The 23,473-nt window shown below is 36.7% G+C and overlaps 2 protein-coding genes across 2 annotated transcripts in view; one reads left to right on the plus strand and one right to left on the minus strand.

Annotated features, from left to right (window-relative positions):
- LOC136832599 (serine/threonine-protein phosphatase 6 regulatory ankyrin repeat subunit B-like) overlaps nt 1–23,473 on the plus strand; it is a 713,268-nt gene that overhangs the window by 331,665 nt on the left and 358,130 nt on the right. Inside the window, exon 6 of the mRNA XM_067093780.1 lies at nt 20,046–20,142. The gene's annotated coding sequence lies outside the window, so the exon portion shown is untranslated. The remainder of the gene's footprint in view (nt 1–20,045; nt 20,143–23,473) is intronic.
- Nucleotides 1–23,473, minus strand: part of LOC136832600 (uncharacterized) — a 272,488-nt gene that overhangs the window by 97,831 nt on the left and 151,184 nt on the right. Inside the window, exon 3 of the mRNA XM_067093781.1 lies at nt 6,048–6,253. Within this exon, the coding sequence (XP_066949882.1) occupies nt 6,048–6,253 (206 nt within the window). The remainder of the gene's footprint in view (nt 1–6,047; nt 6,254–23,473) is intronic.

The following is a 23,473-nucleotide window of genomic DNA, read 5'->3' on the forward strand; positions in this document are numbered from 1 at the left end:
GAAAAAAAATGCAGGTGACAAGTCTCAATTGAAGAATTTCATTGGGGACTTTCAGGAAGGGAAATGGGGACAGGGCAAAGCTCCGAATGGAATGGGGGTGTCCCAATGAGGCTTCTCGCAGGTAATTAGGTTTCCATTGTTTGGCTCGTTAATTAAGGGTTTGGTCTTTCCTTTGTGCTGACCCAAATGGCAATTAGCGCCGATGGCAAAGAAGGACTGCGCCCGCGATATGAGAAAGAGAAAGCTCTCTCTCTCTCTCTCTCTCTCTCTCTCTCTCTCTCTCTCTCTCTCTCTCTCTCTCTCTCTCTCTCTCTCTCTCATATTTTAATGCGGTTTTGTAAGATATCGCCAACAGGTACCAGTCCCATCCCATAACTGTTGCTGAAATGCTTCATCTTTCTCAGTAATTTTTAGTATATGTTTTCGGGAGATGTCAGCCTTGACCTCTATTCGGTCGAGGGTGTTGCTGAGCAGTCAAGAGACTACAGAGATTATGGCTTATTAATTTGGAAGAACTATTTATTATTGTTACTTAAGTTAGAGGTAGATCAACTGTTTTTATTGTTCTTTGTTTCATATAGTATGTAGATACTTGGAATTACATTCCTCAGCTTATATCGATAGAAATAATGAGGCTCATTTGATAGAAAATAACGATGGACATATGATATTCCCCTCTATAACTTGGAGGATGAAGTTCCCGCCCCTTATTTGATATCATTTGGGTTTGACTCTACTGATGCAAGACAAATATTTATTAGACTGTTCATCTTGTTATAACGTTCTCCAGAGACCGAAAGGAATAAGATATATATTATTGATTCACAATAAACGTTTTAGATACATCGTCATTGTCCAAGAGCAGCACCGTATCACAATGGTATAATCAAGGTTGACATTGAAATAAGGTAGTTTAAAGTTCTTTCTCGTTTATAAAGTTGGTTGATGGCGAGCGAATTTTGAGGCTCTTTTAAATTTGCATTACCACGTCAAAAGACCATGACTCCCAAAGAAGGTGGATGACAGAAAAAAACAGAGTAGAATTTCTCGTTGTCTCCTCATGCTTTCTGCCAAAATGATGATCAGATTCCCTATAAAGGAAAAAACCTATTTCAAGTCTATGGATTTTTAAAGGTTGTGTTTTTAAATGATTATAAAGGATTTTTTTTTTTCAAACGTTTTGTCTTAACAAAATGTTCAACACCCTAAAACATGTAGGTTACAAACAACAACAGTGTGCGTGCCTTCTGACGAATGCTGATTGAATTACTAATAACAAAAAAAACTGATCTTTTTGATATTTTAAAAAATGTCGCGTTGACAAGCCAGAACATCTTTTCACTTAGAAAATCAACCAGTTGTGTTAAAAGAAGAAGCATAGGTAAGACTGATTATTAGGTTAATAGTGTCTTCTTTTTTTTTAGACTATCATTTAATTAGGTGTGATTTATGATTTCCCTCCTGCAAAACAAGACATAAACCCATTAGAATCTACTCAGTGTAATCCCTGAAGTGGACTTCAGATTAAAATTATGCTTAATAACTTTATATGAATTTCATCTGCCGCAGCAGCTGTATAGTACTTATAATGCAGTACAGTATATATATATATATATATATATATATATATATATATATATATATATATATATATATATATATATATATATATATATATATATATATATATATATATATATATATATATATATATATTATATACACGGTATGTAATGAAATTTGGTCATACACCGTGACATTTTTCACAATTAGAAACTCTATATATATATATATATATATATATATATATATATATATATATATATATATATATATATATAAATGAAAAGAAAGAGAGAAATTATTAAGTACACTTGTGCACGATAATTTGCAGGTCGAGACAGAAGGGGGAGAGGGGAGTGGGCGGAGGCGCGGAGATCATGATAGAGAGATGAGGGTCATTTTGCTTGCAATTATCAGCATGGCACTTTCACGCCTTTTGTCAGCGACAATGGAACGAATTATAGTGACACCATTTTCTCCCGTGGAAATATATTCGTAGCTGCAAAAAGGCAAATCGACCATTGTTGCTACGAAGTGGAAGAGAAAAGGCTCTCGCTTTGGAAGATTCCTCTTTAAAATGCCTTTTCAGTCCGGGAGCTCTACAAGTAGAGATAATATTAGACTCTCTCTCTCTCTCTCTCTCTCTCTCTCTCTCAAGAGAAGAGAAGAGAGACTGTGCGATAGGTATAAAAGATATTTTCTCTTTTGTAAGGATAGATAGTACTTAATGCTCTCTCTCTCTCTCTCTCTCTCTCTCTCTCTCTCTCTCTCTCTCTCTCTCTCTCTCTCTCTCTCTCTCTCTTCGCCGAAGTCCTAGATATTAGGAAAGGGGGAATACTGGCTTCGGATATAATCGGATATTATCCATAATGGTTCGTTTTAGCCATAATAGTTCGTTTTGATTTACCGGCCGCTCGGCTTAATTCAAATAATGATATAACGTCCAGAGCCAAAAAGCAATTATCATTTTTTTCGCCTGTTTTGCTGTGAATAGTCATTTGAATTTTTAGGGGGCCTCATGCAGGGGTCACTCGTGGCTGAATCTGGGGGCTTACAAACTGGACTCTGACAAGAGAGAGAGAGAGAGAGAGAGAGAGAGAGAGAGAGAGAGAGAGAGAGAGAGAGAGAGAGAGATGGGTTTTTCAAGTATTTGTTGTTCGTATTTGCATGTGAAAGAGGAATGAATACGTTATTTCTGCATTGGAACTTTTATAAGCAATATCTGGGGCTACTAAATGTTATTGATCTTGGAGGAAGCGAAAGAACAGGTTGACCTTGCATTGAAAGTACAAGAGGTCATGCTGTATTGATCTTGGAGGAAGCGAAAGAACAGGTTGACCTTGCATTGAAAGTACAAGAGGTCATGCCGTACAAAATTCGGGGGTTTGAAAACGGGTCATAGGGTCAAGTAGTACTTCCTGTGGGATAGGTTTGGAAGGTCGTCGCGTGCTTTCAAATGAACACAAGGATAGAGGGTGGGTTTAAAGGGACAATGGACTATGTAGAGGAACAGAGGGACAAATTTTAAAGGTAGTAGCGCCTGTCAAAGGGACAGGAATAAACGTTTAAGTTACTAAGCAGTGGGACATGCTATGGAGAGGCAGAAGGACAAAGGTCAAGTTAGCAGAGGAAAAAGGACGTAGGATGAAGGTAATTGGAAATCGGACCAAGTCAGCGAGGAAGAAGGTCAGAGGGTCAAGTTGATGGGGCCGTGAGTCATTTTAGTGAGGTAAGACCGTTGGTCGAGTTAACGGGGCAATGTAGCACGTTAGAGTGGCAGAAAGACAGAGGACCAACAACGATACAATTGGACAATTTGGGGAGGCTGAAGGAGAAAGGGCTAAGGTAATGGGGTAATAGAGCATGCTAAAGAGGCAGGACAGAGGGTCAGGCTAATAGAGCATTTTAGATTGACGGAAGGGCAGAGGGTCTAGATAATGAGGCATGTCAGAGTAACAGAAGGACAAAGGTTCTCGCTGATGGACCAGAACACGTGAGGCCGAAGTACCAAGGGTCAAGTTTATGGACCAATGGGAAATATTATAGTGGCAGAGAGACAGACTTAAGAGGCAGAGGTACATGATGAAGAGGCAAAGCGATGGTATGTGAAGAAATAGGGTAACTGGACTTCCCAGGGAGGCAGAGAACGGAATGCCAAGTTAACGGGCCAAAGAGACTTGATAGTGGCAGAACACACATTAAGGCTTTCACTCAGAGAGGATGCTTTTAAGCTGATTTTAGCGGATTAATCAGATTTATTTCCCTTTGATGGGTTTGAAGTACAGTAGTAGAATGGAGATTGAGGAGAGTGAAAAGGAAATGGTGTGAATGGAGTGAATAAAAAACTAAGTATTTATGAGAGAGAGAGAGAGAGAGAGAGAGAGAGAGAGAGAGAGAGAGAGAGAGAGAGAGAGAGGAGGGGGGCGGGGTCTGTTGTTGGGGAAGGAGGAGGATGGCAACCAATGGCTTTCCAGGACTGGAGTATTATTTAATGGATTGTGGCATGAGTACCATTATCAGTGTCGTGCTTTGTTGGACTTTGTCTCTCCCATTATAATTGTTGATGCAAATCCCCGTTTGGGATAAATCAGTTTCGAATATTTCAGTTGATGTTGTTCCTCGGATGATGTCGGTGTTTTAGAATCTTTTACGAATAATGTCATTGATTTTTAATGATTGAGAGTCACGTGCAAACAAAGTTCACCTTCCAGTATCCGAATATAATTAGTTAGTCGGTATGTACCGTCGTGAATTCAGTATGGATATTTTTTTATATTGAATTTCTTGAAGTAAAAGCAAATAGTAGATTGTTCGTTGCACTTTGACCCTTTGCACGTTCGATTCTTGCTAGATTATCCTACAAAGAACGGTACTTATGAACAATGATGTATTTTTCTAGTTTTAGGAAAGGTTCTTAATTGTCGTTTATTGAACAATAGTCATTTATTGAACCAATACATGCAAGTAAGAATCAGCTTTGCTGCATTTAAATCACATGATTTTAAAGTAATTTGAAAAATTACTGTATTAATAAATGTCTACACGACAGAGGTAAATTTTCTTTGTTTCCAGTTGAATCAGTGACCAGTGTAAATTCGTATTTCTGTGATAACTAACAAAAAGCTAATTTTGTGTTAGTTTACGGTGATTTATAATTTAGTGTAAAAGACATGCTTATGCCCACAAAACTGATCGTTTCTTCCGTAAAGAATAACCAAGTCTTGTGACAGTTTGCGATGTGTCCCAGTCCCTTTCTCCAGCAAACAAAATCAGACATTTCCATTTAGAATAAGTGGACGGAAAGACCAGTTCCAGTAGACTTAAAAACGAAGGCCGTCCACTCCTCTCTGCTTGCAGGTTCGGAATGTATCCGAATTTTTGAGCTTCATCTTCTCATATTGGACAAGGCTGTATCGCTGCGTCCGTTCATTTGGAAGAGGCGGATTAGTCTGTTTCCTTTGGTATCCTGCCATGCGAATCCTTCTCAGCTGCTCTAAAAGGGAGTTCTCACTTAGGCTAAGTGGATGAGGATAGGCCACGCATTTTTATATCATGTTTTCGCTTTGATTTTCCCCCCGTTTTTACGCGCTATATCTTCTGTTTGAACTATTTCTGTCTGTTTCTGTCACGTATAAACTCATGTTTCTCTCTCTCTCTCTCTCTCTCTCTCAATTTTGTGGATAACAGGGGTGCGCTATCCACAAAATTAAGACTTTATAGCATGCAGGGGAGGCGGATTTGCTTTTAGATGACATTTGATTGGAAAAGATAGATTACTTCTGGAATGTTCACGTCATAAGATGTAGATCCAGGGTAACGGAATTGACTAAAGGCCAGTTAAGATCTGTAGTCTCCATCGTGTGCTGACCTGGACCTAGGAACTGACTGCGGAATTAGCCATCAGCATCTTTGGCATCGTTTTAAGTGTTACTTGTGTATCTCATTCCAAGCTGCTACTACTATCACTGCTGGTGCTCATCTGGGCCTGCTACCAGCAATTCTACTGGTGCACTGAGGCTTAGTTGTTATAACAGTTTCTGTTGCTGTTATTACTGATTCTATTATATTACGATCTGAATTATCATAATTATGGTTCCTTTTACTATAATTTTACTATTACTGTCAGTGTCATCATTGTCATTACTGTTTCCTGTGATTGCAGTGCTTCACACATCTTCAACTGAAACGCAAATTTTTGTCAGCTTTGACCTGCTTTATTGCCCTACCTAAAAAATATTTAAAACTGTACGACATCAAACTCCTCGACAGCTGCCAGTGCACAATTAATACAAAAAATCGGGACTCAGACATTCCTTTCAACTAATATGAACCAGATATTAATTTTTATGAGCAGTATATGCATAAACGTTCCCACTTCCGAGGTAATGAGTTCAGGGACCAGGAACAGAACCGCACCAGATAGAAATCACCTGAAAAGAAAAAGAATGTTGACGGAATGACTGACAGACGGAATAATAACTTACGTCGATTTCGATCCCCGGTGAGTCGTAGATGACTATCTGTTCTTGACTGTTGGGGCTGAACTGGAAAAACTGTTCGGATCCCCTCCACCAGTTGAGTGAATAGAGCTTTTTGCCTTCCAGGTCGAAGAGGCAAGACAGCTGGACAGTCTCCCCTGCTTGCACCCTCGGCGGAACTAATACCTTCTCGATTCGGATGCTGACCGATCCTGAAAAAGAGCAGAGGACCAGATGAAAGATAGCGCCAGGTTTGGCGGGGGGGATATTGGCTCATAAAAAAAGAGAGATGTTAAGAGTTCTCTGAAGGGCTGTGAGATTTTGGAAAGAATTCAAAGCTAAGAGCCTAAATTTTGTTAGAAGTAAGAATACGTGCTTTATACAAATATATAATTATATATATATATATATATATATATATATATATATATATATATATATATATATATATATATATATATATATATATATATATATATATATAGAGGCGTATTATTAGATCCAGCTAAGTCTTTCAACAATATATTTCATGATAACGTGAACATTGCAGCCTTTCTAAAGATGTTGTATTATATCGTTTGACAATGGTGGGCTGTTACCTTAATCTTATTATGAATTTCATTTTTCTATAGCTTAAATGTCAGTATAGATAGGAAGTATAGTTTTTATGCTAGATCCTAAATAATGTTATAGTGGAAGATACTTTGATTTAACGTGAAATCCTGAAGATGCTCGTCAGGAAGGAACATTTAATTCTTGTGTGCATCACTACAGATACTTCACAAGGGTTGTACCTAAAAGGTAATACTCATTTTTGTATCAGTCAGTACGACCTTTTTCCTAGTTTTTTTATGAAGACAAATTGATTAAAATTCTGCCTGTGACCTGAAGTGTTAATTTTATATAGTTTTCAGAGAATCTGAGACGAAACATTTTGCTTACGCGGCAGTTAACCTGTGAATGTTTCTTTTTTGTTGAACTGCATTAAGGTACAAGACGATGCATTCGCGCGTGGTTGACAGTGTTGGTACAGTTAGGCATTACACCCAAAGCTGAATTAAGTCATTTTGAATTAGTTTCATTACTTTTCACTCAGTTTAACCTCGAATTTTAACATCGCAAATGATTTCCATCGTAAAAATTTACTATTTTCAAAACTTGTAAGTATTTCAGCTTTATCAAGGCAAGTACCTTATCATGCCATTATTCGTATAAGCATAAAAGAAACCCTTTTTCAAATGTTTATGAGGCCGTTCCTCACCAGAAGGGATGTTTATGACATTGTCCATCGATACTCTGATTCCTTCCGGCAATATCTCAAGAAAATTTACTGTGATATACTGCTTCATGGCTGACAAAGGATATTTACGTCAGTGGTCAGAATTTTATGAAGAGTAAATTCGCGACCGTGACACTTCTCGGATACTTTACGGTATTTTTGGCAGATCTTTCGGGAAAGAGAAAAATCACGCGCTATTTTTCTTTACCTTTTTTCACCCCTTTTCATCAGTTGAGGAGGCAAATCCATTAGCACTACACTCCGATGTTATTTTTTGCTTTTTGATTTAATTTTTACTTTTTTTTACTTCTTTCATTTCTGAGCATGATTTTGGCTGATTATTATTTTTTCTCTCTCTTTTTTTAGTTACCTTAGCTAAAGGAAAACATATCTGCGTCAGTGACCGTAGAAGTCATGACGCCTGATAACTGAAAATCTTTCATTCAAGTGTTATTGAAAGCAACTGCAGTTCATTTAGTTATTCGAACTGAAAAAAAGGTTTATGTGACAACAGACTTTTGATCATCATACCTCGTTGTCGGTGCATCTGATCGAATAGTAAGCTTTACCCATATATCTATTTTTATGTAATTTTTTTGGGGAAAGACCAAAAAGTGCATGGTTGTGATAGTTAAGCTTAGGACCCTGCAAAAAAAAATTGTGTTGACGAACATTGATTCTTTTAAGTGACGAAAAAACTGAATTTTTCCTGGAAATACAGAAGACGGCAGAGGGCTCACATTTGAAAGTAATGACGTATGTCCAGGAAGCACCATCCGAGTTTGTAATGGTGCTGTATTTGTCCTGATTCTCGTCAGATTAAGGTGTAGGCAAGAAAGGCTATGATAGATAACAGCAAAATTACTCAGTGCTCCAAGTAAGTCTCTTGAAAAATACTTAATATACAGTATTTGTTTCCATAGCTCTTAATATTTGGTGTGTTTATCATTATTCAGACCTTTGTTTCGAACCTTGTATGTAGATTTCCCTACCATTGATTCTGAGTTTGGTGCCATATCCTGATATGATGGAATGGCGTCCCCAAAGAGTCGAGAGTCTTCCATTTCGTAAATATTATGGAATTACTGAAGTTAACATCAAATAATGGTTAAGTTTGTACTTTGAAGCCGGATCTAATAATTATGTAATTTCATGTACTTGGTGATTTAATTAGCATAGTATGTATATTTTCTCATTTAACAATCGTTATCTTGAATAGTTTGTATGAACGAACGATTTACATTAAAGCAGTTGAACACGAATAAAGATATATGTATTTTGTATATATCTCTAGGATCTCACAATCAAATTATTCCAGGTTATGAATGAGAGAGAGAGAGAGAGAGAGAGAGAGAGAGAGAGAGAGAGAGAGAGAGAGAGAGAGAGAGAGAGAGAGAAGGGACCAAAGGATTTTTCTCTGTGAGTGTGAACAGGCCCCTCTTGAAAAGTGATATGTCGTCTATCCCTACATTTTTTTAACGTTGGCGAGGAAAAAAAAGACATTCAAGAATTGTGAGAAATTCTATTGCAGGAGAGAAACAATCTGAAGTATTAGAAACAGATCAATCATTTTTGCTACAGAATTCTTCTTCTTTTAGCGTGCTTTTTTCCCATTTGTATGGGGTAAGCACGATGCCTTCTTTTTGAAGGACTCTGATTTGGCTTTTGAGGTAGACTTTGTAGTCTCGATCGGCTGTCCTGCCTGTCATCGCTTAGACCCCGGTAGCGTTTGTACATGTATTGTACCAGTCACCAGCGCCCGTTCTCCCAGCAGCGAGGAGTTGTTGCGCAGTTAGGTCGACAGTCGAGACGTGTGAGGTGTCTGTTATGTTTTTAGAAGATGTTGGAGTGGCTTTGCTTGTGTGTGTATTAGTCTGTAACACCCATTTGCTTTTAAGCAAACCTGTCCGTTGATTATATACATAATCCCGGGGTGTCTATACGGATAGCAAAGTGTCCGCCTCTCTGACCGGTCGGCTGCGAATTTGAAGTCCGAGGCTGCTGCTCTAACCGACTTGGTTCTAATCATTTTTGCTACAGAATATATTCATTTATATTAATACAGTATATCGTATGGGGACTAACGAAAATTGTTTGTTGAGGAGGAGACGGTGTCTTTGTCTAACTTCGACCTTAGCCAGAATTGCTGAGAATAATATCGTAGAGAGAGAGAGAGAGAGAGAGAGAGAGAGAGAGAGAGAGAGAGAATTATATCTCTTAAGAGCATTAAGTATTAGAGATGGATTTATTACGCTGTCCGATAAGTGGAAAGTTTACAAAATCGCATTCTCCAGTTTGGAAGGGCTCTTTGAGCGTTTAGCTTTAACGGTACCAAAATGTAAAGAAATATAAATATAAGTGTTTTCCGCAACTCAGAACTTGATCTGTTTTTTTTTATAGCATCATCATATATCTTTTCTAAACCCTTTTTTAGCTTCTTGAAACTTGAGCCATGATTTGTATACTATCGTTATTTTTTGTACCCTTTTTTCCTAAAGTCTTTTAACTCAAAACTTTACCCTATATTTATATAGCTTCATCATGAAATTTTCTAACCCTTCTTCAGATGCTTAAAACTTGACGAATGGTTACCATAGTTTTGTCATATCAATTTTCCTAAACACCTATTTTTACAACTCAAAATTTGACCCATGGTTTGTGTAATTTCAGTAAATCGTTTTTGTAACCCTTGTCAGCTGCTTAAAATGTGACCTCTTGTTGAAGTTTTGTTTTTCATATTCTTTTTGTAAACCTTTTTCAGCTGCTTAAAACTTGTCATAAGGTTTATGTAGTTTCATAGTTTTTTTTTCTAAAACCTTTTCAGCAACTGAAAATTGATTCGTGGTTTGCATAACTTCCTTATATCCGTTCTTCAAAACCCCCTTCCAATAACTCGAAACTTTACGCTTGGTTTGTGCAGCTTTGTTGTTCTTTGTCTAAACCGTTTTTCTAAAACCTTTTCCAACAACTCAAAAGTTTGGCTTCTGTTTGTTTAACTTCGTCATATCGGGTTTCTAAATAATTTTTGAGAAAATTAAAAGTTGGCCAATGGTTATTATAGCTTCATCATATCGTTTTTGTAAATCCCTTTTCAGCAACTCATATGTTGACCTTAGGTTCATGTAGCTTCATCATATCTTTCCCAATCTTTTCAGCAACTCAAATATTGACCTTAGGTTCATTTAGCCTCATCATACCTTTCCAAATCTTTTCAGCAACTCAAATATTGACCTTCGGTTCATTTAGCCTCATCATATCTTTCCAAATCTTTTCAGCAACTCAAATATTGACCTTAGGTTCATTTAGCTTCATCATATCTTTCCAAATCTTTTCAGCAACTCAAATATTGACCTTAGGTTCATTTAGCTTCATCATATCTTTCCAAATCTTTTCAGCAACTCAAATATTGACCTTAGGTTCATTTAACCTCATCATATTTTTCCCAATCTTTTCAGCAACTCAAATATTGACCTTAGGTTCATTTAGCCTCATCATATCTTTCCAAACCTTTTCAGCAACTCAAATATTGACCTTAGATTTATATGGCTTCAACATAATTTCCCATATCAGTTTTCTGCAACCCAAAAGTTGACACTGGGTTATTTAGTTTCATATTATCCTTTGTCTTGACTCTGTCTCAGCTGTTTACAAAAGAATTTATTTAGAAGCGTGCCATGTTGAAATATTCCACATTTGTTCGCTGTGGTTGGTGACTCAAATAACATCTACAGTTATGAAAATGAAACGGCCTCAGAGTATTAAGGGCAGAGCAGGATTAAAATCAACAGTGTAATGACAAACGAGGTCAGAGATAGAAGCGGATTCAACTTTCAAGGTACGAACGTTCCCATCTGAAAAGAGGCCGACCGGAAATACGCTTCAAGTGCCGCGTCATTGAAAATGACGCCTTACAAAGTTTATGAGCAAGAAAATCGAAATGTGCATTTTTTTTTTCAATGTATGCGTATCTATAAAACTACTTTCAAGGTATTATTTAATTTTAGAGCACGAAGGAACAACCAGATAACCGTACTTTTGTAACGGAAGGGAAAGATGCAATTTTGAAAAGGAGTCTTAGAGATATAGTAGAGCGAGTTAATAATAGAGAAGGAATTGTTTTGATTTCTACATACACACCAATCTGACAGTTATGCACCATATTGCATTGCGGAATTGATCAATTGAAATGTCGTAACCGAGTTCAGTTATAGGTGGACTGGAAGGATATGTCGATGAATATTGTTTGCCTGGAAACTTTCCTCCGGATAAAAGTTACAAAGAAACAAGGTGAAAACCAGAAAAAAAATTATTAATATATTTACGAAACATTTTTCCGAAACATTTTCCCCTTCGTTTGTCTTGACATCAGAAGTCATTTCTATGAGAAAAGTCCCTTACGTAGCATTTTCCAGAAGAAAAACTCTCGGCCTAGTGATTTTTATCTGTATTTACGGTCTAGACCTTTGGAAGAAGCTTAGAGGGCCAGGGTAAAATTATAACCTCTGCGTGCTGACTACGTAGCCCATAAACCACTGTGTAAATACTATGAAGTGGAACTACATATTGAGATCGCTTGTACAAAACTACGTATAGGTACATTTGTAAAAACTGTATTTCGCATTTGTATGGGGGAAAGAAAATGAAAAATTTACTCGATTTCCAGATTACAGTGAATTAAAATGATACAACATGACATTCAAACAGTCATCCTTTAAATGAGCTATTGAAATGAACATTCTCGCTTTTATGAGGTGTGTTTTCTTATTCTGACTTGTTCAAAATTCGTGTGGAAGGCATTTCTTTGTTACTTTAAAAGCATGGTAAATTCTAATACAATTTATTAAGTAGAAAAAAGGTGGGAACATGTACAGTGGAAAACAAACGCAATTTGGCACACAATAAATAACGGCAATAAAAAGAAAATTAATAGCTCAATGGCAATTCAATGCTTTTGCTGTAGATAAACAAACTAACATTCATTTTAACACAAAAACAATTTTTGACAATAGATAGTATTAAAAGAAAGTTAATTACTCAGTGGTGATGGAACAATTTCCACAATATATATAACTCATTGTTAAATGACATATACACAGATTTTTTTCATCATTGTCAATTCTACTTCTTTTTATTGTCAACAAAATTTTCTCGCTGGTGGAGCCCAGCCTCTTTATAATTCCGGTTCCTGCAAGACTTGTCTCCACTGTGCTTTATAGCAGCTAACTGCATAGATGGCGGGGGTTGCTGCTCCTCTTCCCAATTGTTTCTTGGGGTTCCGCGGTCTGTAGAAGTGTAGATTATTTTATATGTCAGCAGTGGTGACGGTTAGGTGGGCTCCGGCGTACTGAGTGACTGATTGTACATGCAGCACACCCTCTGCAGGACTGGACAGTGGCCACTGACTTCTGGAGCCAGTGTTGTGTGTGTGTGTGTGTGTGTGTGTGTGTGTACTCTTGGGCGATAAATGCCCATCTTGGTGCACGCAGGCGACGTGGTGTTCACCATGGTGGCTGCTTCTGCAGTTTCCCAAGGATCAGCTGTTTTCCAGGCTTGTGTGGGGGCACTCTGGAGGGGGCCCAAAATCAGGTCAGTTTGTCCCTTTGAGTAAAATACAGTATTGTATAATAAAACCAATCATAATTCTTTCTTGCCCTGTAGAGGGTAGTGCCACCAGTGCACCTCATATTCTGGACTGTAGGCACTACTAGAGGGTGTTTCCGTTTGCAGCAACTAGTTGCATCTACAGTTTAGTTATTATTTTACATCTATTTCCGTTTCAGAAACCGCTAACTGTTACTTCTTGGTGGAACTGTGGGGTTTTCCCCCATTTCGACCTTTAGATATTTGCACTTTATTTCCTTTATTTTGTGGATCCCCTTTTTTTTTTTTTTGCTCTCCGACCATTGCAAATTCCTTTAGCAATATTGTAAACGTTGAATTGCCTAAAGATTAACAAAAACCATGATGTCAGTTGTCTATCAAGGCAAAGAAAGGAAGCAACCATGGTGTTATATATACCAAGGACCTTGATATATACACCAAGCCCAGGGAAATGAAACAACCGTGATGTTTGTTATTAAAAGAAGCAAGGAAACGAAACAGCTGTGATGTCAAGTGTATGATAAAGCAGAAAAACAGATTTTTATATATATATTTATTTATATATATATATATATATATATATATATATATATATGTATATATATATATATATATATATATATATATATATATATATATATATATATATATTATATTATATATATATATATTATATATATATATATATATATATATATATATATATATATATATATATATATATATATATATATATACACATACAATATATATATATATATATTGTATGTGTGTGTGTATATGTGTATATGTATATATATATATATATATATATATATAATATATATATAACGGTACAAAAACAAATTTGATATCAGATAGTAGAGGCGGCAAACAAAAGAAATTTTTTGTAAATATGTGACAAGACTGCCATGCGACAAACATGACTAGGATAAGCTCCGATGTCAGTTAGATGACGAGCCAAAATCATGTATAATATTTGGGCCGCAAAAGGGAAGACAGTCGTTGAATCTTATTACTCCGAATGAAATCATTTCCCTGTTTTACCACCCATTTCATCCCTCTGGATCTTGACGGACAAACCCTTCCGCTGCTTTCCTCAGACGGTTTCGTTTCCCAGATGATTTCGCCTTTTATATCTGATATACCCAATTTAGCTTCGTAGGGGTTCCTGCCGTATTCTTGGGGTCTATTCATAGCTGTTGCTTTATTTTTGTTGCCAGCTTCAATTTCTGTTAATCTCTCTCTCTCTCTCTCTCTCTCTCTCTCTCTCTCTCTCTCTCTCTCTCTCTCTCTCTCTCTCTCTCGTTTAGATAAGAACTGGTACTTCACTCTTTACTTCAAACTAATAAATCTCCCAGCCTGTCTGTGTATCTTACTTACAAATGAACATTTTTTTATCTCTCCGTCAGTAATCCTTCTGTTTTTCTCTCTCGTTTTTCAAATTAATTCTCTCATTACCTCCCTCTCGGTTTCTCTCACTGATGGAAAGACACGACACTTGGTTCTTTCAAGCTAATTTAAACCATTTTTGCCATCTCATATTTCCATCGGATGCCTTTTGTTCTCGCTTTTTACGACTTTCGTTTATTTCCTTTCCTAAAAGTTACGGTCTTATTCATCCGATCACTTGAATTGGTTTTCCTGATATTGCCTCACCCTACACTACAGTTATCCATTCATTTTCTTTCCGTCTTTTCCTCCTTTGAAGTTCCCAATAATTTCGATTCTTTACGCCAGTTTTTTCCTTTTTTTTTTTCTTTTGTCTCTTGCTCTGCCCTATTTTTCGTAGCTCTCTCTTTCGTTTGATGCTCTAATGTGTGATTGCATGTTGTGAGTTTGCACACGCATGAATTTATAGATACCTAGCATGGGAGGGAGACTGTGGATGTAAGCATAAATTAGGGATTATTATTTTTGTTTGAAGCTGGAGAGCTAGGGAGAGAGAGAGAGAGAGAGAGAGAGAGAGAGAGAGAGAGAGAGAGAGAGAGAGAGAGGACGTAACCGTAAATTAGGGATTATTTTTGTTTGAAGCTGAGAGAGAGAGAGAGAGAGAGAGAGAGAGAGAGAGAGAGAGAGAGAGAGGATGTAAACATAAATTAGGGATTATTTTTGTTTGAAGCTGGAGAGAGAGAGAGAGAGAGAGAGAGAGAGAGAGAGAGAGAGAGAGAGAGAGAGAGAGAGATGTAAACATAAATTAGGAATTATTTTTGTTCGAAGCTGGGAGAGAGAGAGAGAGAGAGAGAGAGAGAGAGAGAGAGAGAGAGAGAGAGAGAGAGAGAGAGAATGGTGTAAAAAAATCTCAAGACCCTTAACAGGTATTTGAGCCAGTGAAACAAAAAAACATTTTGGAAGTCTGAGATTACAGGGAATGGAAGACGGAAGGCTCCCTAAATACGAAGGTGAAATGTTTAGGGAGAAGTATTCCTAGCAGGGGAAAATGTTTTGGTAGAGATGTTCAATGAAATTTTTCAGAAACTCCTGATGGAGATGACGGAAGGAAAATGGAGAAATGTAATCAGCCAAGGCGAAAGGAAGGATGTAAAGTGTAGAATCATATATATAGATAGGTATAGAGTATTTCCTTTTGAATGCTGCATCGGCGTAATGTTTATTTGTTTGAATTTATGCATCTACGCCACTCCGTAGTGTTCTTGATTGAATAGCATTTAATCATTTTATTATATCATAACATATTATTCTTTTATCCTTGCACTCACTTCATCTCCGTTGCGAAACAGACTGCGCTATTTTTATATGGTAGCTTTTTGATTGATTGATTTTGTGCACGGATCTAACGTATAACAGTAACTTCCATTTGACAGCTACTCAAACATCAATCATTCATTGCAAAAGCTAGATCATATTGTCTTCATGTTTTATTTTAGAATACGCATTTTAGGGTTTAAGAAGGGTCTTCGAATACAGCACATACCCTTGCGCCTAATCTCATAGTTAACATTCAGTATCAGGAGTTCTTTGTTATTCTGTATTGTCAGTATCAGCATCAAAGAAGTTGCAGATTCCAAGAGTTTATTGCAACGTCGGGGAGAAACTAGGTGCTCATTTCAATAAACATGATCTTAATCAACATCATATTTCATTGCGGAATGTAGATGCAAACAAGAATAATTCGCGTCGGACACAATAGCACGAATTAATGAGAGAGAGAGAGAGAGAGAGAGAGAGAGAGAGAGAGAGAGAGAGAGAGAGAGAGAGAGAGAGCACACATTCTAGATAACACTGTGCCCTTACCCTTTCTCAAACCAAAGAGATGCAGAGTCAGCGTTACTGATTCAGAATCTGGGTTGAAAATATCTCTTGAAATACAGGTATGACTGCATTCGTTACTCGTTATCATTAACCTTCGAAGATTGCTTATATGTATCCGCAGTTAGGGAGATTACGTGAAATTATTACATGCTTGGTCTTTTCTCCATGTTCATGAAAGGAATGATTTGCGTTGGCAGCGATAATCACCAAATGTATACAATAATACAAACGCGTACGTGCGCATCATATACCATTTTAATTGTGGTGGGGGCACATTTTTTGTATTTATCAAGGTACACTCATGGAACACTCATTTTTATTTATTGATTATTACAGAAATATAAAATAGTTAATAATTCATACCTCCCAGACCCATGAAAGATTTTTTTTAGCAACAAGCGATGACGGCACTTTCACAGCCTGCGTCACGATATCTGTACTTGTTATTTACATTGCATCATGGGTATTCACGCTTTCTTTTGTATGGTAATTTCAGTTTAAATACCGATACTACTTCTGCGTTCCTGGTTTATTGATATTAGCATTTAAAATCTTGGACATATTTGCCTACTATTTGATAGGTCCAAAATTAAGAGCCCACTTTTAAGATAAGCATGTGGTAACCTATCAAGTGACACTACAGTTTTGTTCACCTTTGGTTATTCCTTTGGTGCTGTGACATCCTTATTCTGCTGGATAGATAAAGCATGTAGGTCAAATTTCTATATCTTTGGCTGAGTAGGAACTTCGAGGTCTCATCCGGTTTGTAGGGGGCGGAAGTTTTTGCCACGTATATATATATATATATATATATATATATATATATATATATATATATATATATATATATATATATATATATATATAGAAGTCATCAACACACAATCACGTGTGGAACAGAAATAAATTTCTGACTCACGTCGGGATCGAACCCAGGTCTCTCAGGTGGAAAGCAATGTTACCCACTGGGCCATACAAGTCTAAAAGAAGTCGGAACCTGAGAGCAACTGCACCCAAGGAATTACCTGGGCAAGCTAACTGCTTGCATACCAGCGAGTTTTCCCCAACTTCCCGACTCAGCAATGACCCAATGGACAACATTTCATTCGAATTATCCCTTCTGAGTGAATAAGATAGAAATCATCAACACACAATCACGTGTGGAACAGAAATAAATTTCTGACTCACGTCGGGATCGAACCCAGGTCTCTCAGGTGGAAAGCAAGGGCGTTACCCACTGGGCCATACAAGTCTAAAAGAAGTCGGAACCTGAGCAACTGCACCCAAGGAATTACCTGGGCAAGCTAACTGCTTGCATACCAGCGAAGTTTCCCCAATTCCCGACTAGCAATGACCCAATGGACAACATTTCATTCGAATTATCCCTTCTGAGTGAATAAGATGAAATCATCAACACACAATCACGTCAGAAATTTATTTCTGTTCCACACGTGATTGTGTGTTGATGATTTCATCTTATTCACCAGAAGGGATAATTCGAATGAAATGTTGTCCATTGGGTCATTGCTGAGTCGGGAAGTTGGGGAAAAATATGCAAGCAGTTAGCTTGCCCAGGTAATCGGGTGCAGTTGTCTCAGGTTCCGACTTCTTTAGACTTGTATGGCCCAGTGGGTAACGCCCTTGCTTTCCACCTGAGAGGCCTGGGTTTGATATGAGTCAGAATTTATATATATATATATATATATATATATATATATATATTTGTGTGTGTGTATATACTGTATATGTATATATATATACATATATATTATTTGTATTTGGGTGTGTATGTAGTTTATTAAGATGGTGTATATATAGAATGGAGTGATATTTACATTTTGAAAACCCGTCAACAATCAACGAAGTTACGAAGGCTTGTATGACCCATGTGTATTTGTTTACGATGCATTTCATCTTAGGCTAGATGACTTCAGTCTTGAGCGTCACTGGCCAGTAGCCAGGCTTGATCAGTCGCCTGTATCCCATTCAACTGTATGATGTGAACATTTGTGAGCGAATTGCTAGAAGACAGAGAAGTTTTGTTTACGGTCAGTTGCGGTAAGTTAGTGATTTTTCACACTTAGTCGCTCTTGGTCACCATTGTCATATCTCAAGTGAATTTGCAACATTTATACCAGTCAGCCTGATTTTTTCCTCGATTGACCATTGCTGATAGTTTGCTATTTGTATTGGCTGGGGAGAATTTTGACAGAAAGTGTTGAAAAATATTAGCTTGTGTAAAATTGCAATCCGTTTTCATTCTCCCAATCAGTGAAAAGGAATTTAATTACACTAAACTGCTATATATTCTTATCAATGAATTTAGATGCACAAGTAGACACTTGTACCTGTAGTATGTTTTCATTCATTGTTTCATAGGGACTGTGGAAATACCGTGAAAAAATGTAAGAGGCATTTATTGTGTATCAAGCATATAAATAAAAATAAATTTAACATAACCTGATCCATCAATTTCACACGGAAGTGGTTACCGTGCCTAACTTATCCAGACCTTAGGTATCTTATGCGCTTCATGATTATATAGCCAACTAGAAAATATGAATAGTTTGTAGAATTTTATTAAAGAGAGACGGTTTACTGTCGCTTAAAATGTTTTTAGGTGTTAATGATTAAAGTTTGTAAGTAGTTTTGGAGAAGACCAGAGGTTATCATTTGTAATACAGCACTAGATCTATTTGAAATGTGATTAACTTGCACGCTTGTATCCTATTGCTCATTTGCGTTTTAAACTCCAGTCAGGCTATTAAAGATAATCCAATTTATTGAATGCGAGAAAATAAAAAATAGAGAAAAAGAATGAAACTGTCACATCAGGTTTTCGTAATCGAAGAGCATTCTTCCCAAAAATCGCATTTTTGTTATTAACATGAGAATCGGGTTGTAAGTGAAGTACTACAGTAATAACAGACAGTAATATATAAATTTTAATTAATGTCTTCTGAAATGTCTAACTTTTTGAAAAGTGATGTTGACATTCAAGTGTTCTCACGGTTCGTTTGGCTCTATGTTACCCTCATTATTCTCTCTCTCTCTCTCTCTCTCTCTCTCTCTCTCTCTCTCTCTCTCTCATTTTGCTGCACCCACCCAGATTGATTAAGGCTATCTGGGCAATCTCGGCCTCCCTGCCAAAAGGAGAAAAAGTGCAGGCACTTGCAGCACAATGGGTCAACAGCCCCTCAAGGTTAAGCACTAAAGTTGGGATTCGGGGGAATTTTTACCATTGCTGATGTGGTGAAGAGAAATGGTTGAAGAGGAATTCCTCTTTTCCGTTAGATTCACTGGTCTCTGTATGACCAATTGGCTCTCACATCAGATCCCAGGTTTATTTGGTAAGTCTCTAAGCAATGATTTATGGGATGGAGTTGGCTGGCCGCATGTCTTTGCTTACAGCAACCTAAACGGAAATATAAATGAGAATGGATAAAGGTGAATTATTATTATTATTATTATTATTATTATTATTATTATTATTATTATTATTATTATTATTATTATTATTATGAGGTCAATGTGAAAGAGAGAAGCATGGTCAAATACGGACGTAAAATAAAGACAAACATCGCTTGAGAAAAAAAAAGACAAAAGCAAGCTGTGAAATTAGCCATAACATCTTGCCATTAGGGAAAGATTGATTATTTTATTTCCTCAAACTCGTGGCAGTTTGACTAAGCTTACGTAGTTTAAATGCTATATATAATAGTAATTGTATAAAAACAATTTTGCAGCCTAAGAGAGCAGGTTTTTATGAAGTATAATTTTGTGTGTTTATTTTGACATTCTTGCTATACGAATGATTCAGTGTCTTTTCTCACCTACCATTATTTTCACAGGAAAGTGTCTTTTCTGTCCACTTCACCAAATGTATCTGACCAACCGGAAACGCCTGCCATTTTGAAGCTCGTCTGGTCCTTTTGAGGATTTTTTAAGGTAAAAGATGATCTTTGTTTATTTTAGTTTGTTCTTTAGTCTTGTATTGTATCTAATTATTCGTTTGAGTATATTTCTGCGAGTGGATTACTTAGCAACAGGACGCTGTACGTCAGACATGTCTTTCAAATGTTTATAGAATCACTCTTTGTTTTGAGAATGATGTTTCGTGGAAATGAATGTACATAAGGCCAAAAATACTTGAATGACAAATAGAATTATATACCTTACGGCCTGCCCTGTTTACGTAGAAGAGTAGACGTTTGAAATGGTGTAAATTCTATTGTTTTCATTTATTTTACAATTACATAAGTCTTATTATAGACGGACTGTATGTATTGTCGTTAGGCGCACAGAGTAGGGAAGAAGTCCCGCATTTAAATCGTATAGATTAGGTTATATAAGCATAGATTAGATCGGGTTACATTAGGTGAGGTTGGTAGTCATGCTATATGGTGTAGTGTCATCAAATGTTGTAGCTCCCTTTCCTTCTTTCTTCCGTGTTCCCTCGTAGATACCGACCTGATGCAACTACTTTTCTGAGAGCAAGGCCCCGTGCTGGCATAACGCCAGCTTAATCATAAACAGCAACGAGTACTGTTCCCTAACAAGGGAACAGACGTTCTCAGAGAAAACAGTCAGAAGTATGCCTAATTTCACTCAACCTAAAGATGCGAGGAACAGTTAATATTTGAAACCAGAATGTGGAGCATCACGCTTACATTAAAAGCACATAAGACGCCTAGAATATTCTAATACGTACTGAGTTCATCTAATAGATGTGAGTCGATTTGGTTGTTTGATTAAGACTGCAAATGGGATTGTAATAACTAAATACTGTTCTCAAGGAAAAGATCGTGTTATCTTTATAAACTTCACACAAAGTTATCGGCGTCGTATTGTGTATGAAACAGGTATGCGTTTTGTTGTGGATTGTACTATGATATTTATTTATTTATTTATTTATTTTCATATAATTTCTCGTTTGTAAAACTGACCACGCCAGATTAGTTATGGAAATTGTCTTTCTCATTTAATGATTTATTTTATTTTGGTTTTAGCGTGATGAATTCTTTTAATAATGTGAAATTTATAAGTTGAAGAAAAACCTTTCTAGAACACATCTTAAAATTAATGAAGGACATTATGAAGTCAGAATAATATGTATAGACTTTAATTAAGTTGTGCAGCGTTATATCCCTCAGATTAATTGGAGGAATTCGGGAATCACAGATCTTAGAAACTTTGTTATTCTGAACTTTGTTCCGCTGCTGCTGCTGCTCGGAGTAAAAAAAGAGAGAGAGAGAAAAAAAAAAAGATACGAAATCATTTTGTTTCCAAAATTAACTGAGACGGAGACTTTTCCTATTACTAGTTCTAATGAGTTTTTGAAAGTTTTTCTTTACATTTCTTTTCCGGAACATCATAGCGATTCGATTAATGTTTCAATATGTTAAGGATCCCAATCCCGAGACGGAAAGTTAATTTCCTTAGCAAAAGTTGTGTGTATCTTAGAAGATAATCTATTCTTCGGCGTTTTGTGCTGATGAGGTGGTTACTAAGTTATTTAAAACTGGTTTCACTCTGGCAGTATCTGGAAACTTATTGTCTCTCTGTAATGGAATAAAAAACCAGCGAGATTTATGGCCGATAGCAAGTATCATTTCTACTGATTTATTTTCTGTAGAAATTGTCATTTCTTGTCCTGTGGCGTCCGACCTACTATATACATCAAAGCTTTTTCACCAATAAGATAATAAATACCTTCTACCGTTCATACCTTCATTTGACGTTGGAGTATATTTAAGTCATTCTGAGTGACCCCCAGATATGAACAGGTATAAAATTTTTTGCTTTAATGTACACATGAGATGTCGGTATTCAGTGATCTTTTAATTTGATGCATTTCGTTTGTTGTTCAACTCACGAAATTTTTATAATTTATGTCCTTTCGTAGGTAAGATTTAGTTATTTCAATTTTTAGACGTACAGAGATCAGATAAAATATTGTGCGGAAGTCCCAGTGAACTGCTCTTCCATAATGTTCCATATATGAACAGTCACTGCTTCTAGTTTTCTTTATCTTGCCGTTAAAACGGAAATAAATTCTAACATATTATGACTTTGGTGTTCATATTTTTTCACCCTAGTCTTTCGTAAGCATAAGAATATTTCTTAGAAACAGGAAATGAGTCGTTTGGCCAAGTCTGTTTACTAGAAGTTGGTTTTGCACAAATATTGCTCTTGTTTGTTACAGCTTTGACTCATTGCTTTTGGAAACTCTCCCACGTCGTAAAGTTATGAACCAAAACGTTCTTGTTGTCTTTTAGTTTTTTTGTAATTTCACGACAGAACTATTTCTGCTTCCTCCAAAAGTTCACTTTCTGTTTGCTGATGATTGCTAGAATGCGTGGTCGGTCCGTCGCATTGGCAGCGGGTTACATGAAGGAAAATAACCTTTGGAGTAATTAATATGAAATCTGTAACTGTCAAATTAAGCGAGTTCATTACCTCCTTTCCGTCTGCGACTTGCTTTGGGATTCTCTTCCTGCTTCTGTTTTTCGTGACCTGATGAACCTTATAAATTTAAACGGTACCTCTATTGCATTTTTAGTTGCAAGGTTCCACTATAGTGCCAATTCCTGGATGAAGTTGTTTTTGGTGGAGACGAATATTCTTTAACTAGAAATACAAAGTGAAGCATACTCAGTATAGAGAACAGTAGTCGTCAGTCCAGCCAGAGATAATGATCTTGCATTGGGAATTTCCTTCAGTTTGCACATGTCTCCTTCGCCTACGAGCTACTTGCATTTAATGAAAGCTCTTTCAAACACATGCCGCCTCTAACCGGAGGAACGGTTTCTGGTCACTAGGCATTGAGTCTGGAAGCGTTTATATTTATTTTTCAGGGTTCAAGTTTGTTGCAGTTGATGTTTTTATTTTTTTCAACTAATGCACAATAGATACAAGGCAGGAGTTAGTGTAATTCTCCTTCTTAGTTCATGTAATCTACTTAATGTTTTCTGAATTCCTCCATATTTTTGGATATACGTTTCACAGGAACCTTTAATCGGAAGAGGAAAAGAATAATGAAATATCTTCTCCAAGAAGGATGCAGAACCCCATACAGATGGAGCCAGCGTTAACCAACTGTACTAACTACTTGGTAGTTTAGTGGGTTAGTGCTAACTCCATTTTCTTAAGACAGTGTGGGTTCGAATCATACCTGGGAAGGAGAATTTCTTCACTCTTATTCTTTTTCGATTTCAGCGGTTCTAGTGGGAAGCCAAGAGCCCATGGAATCAATCATATGTATATATGTATATATATA

Source organism: Macrobrachium rosenbergii, chromosome 50 (assembly GCF_040412425.1).
Source record: "Macrobrachium rosenbergii isolate ZJJX-2024 chromosome 50, ASM4041242v1, whole genome shotgun sequence".
Taxonomy (NCBI): Eukaryota; Metazoa; Arthropoda; class Malacostraca; order Decapoda; family Palaemonidae; genus Macrobrachium; species Macrobrachium rosenbergii.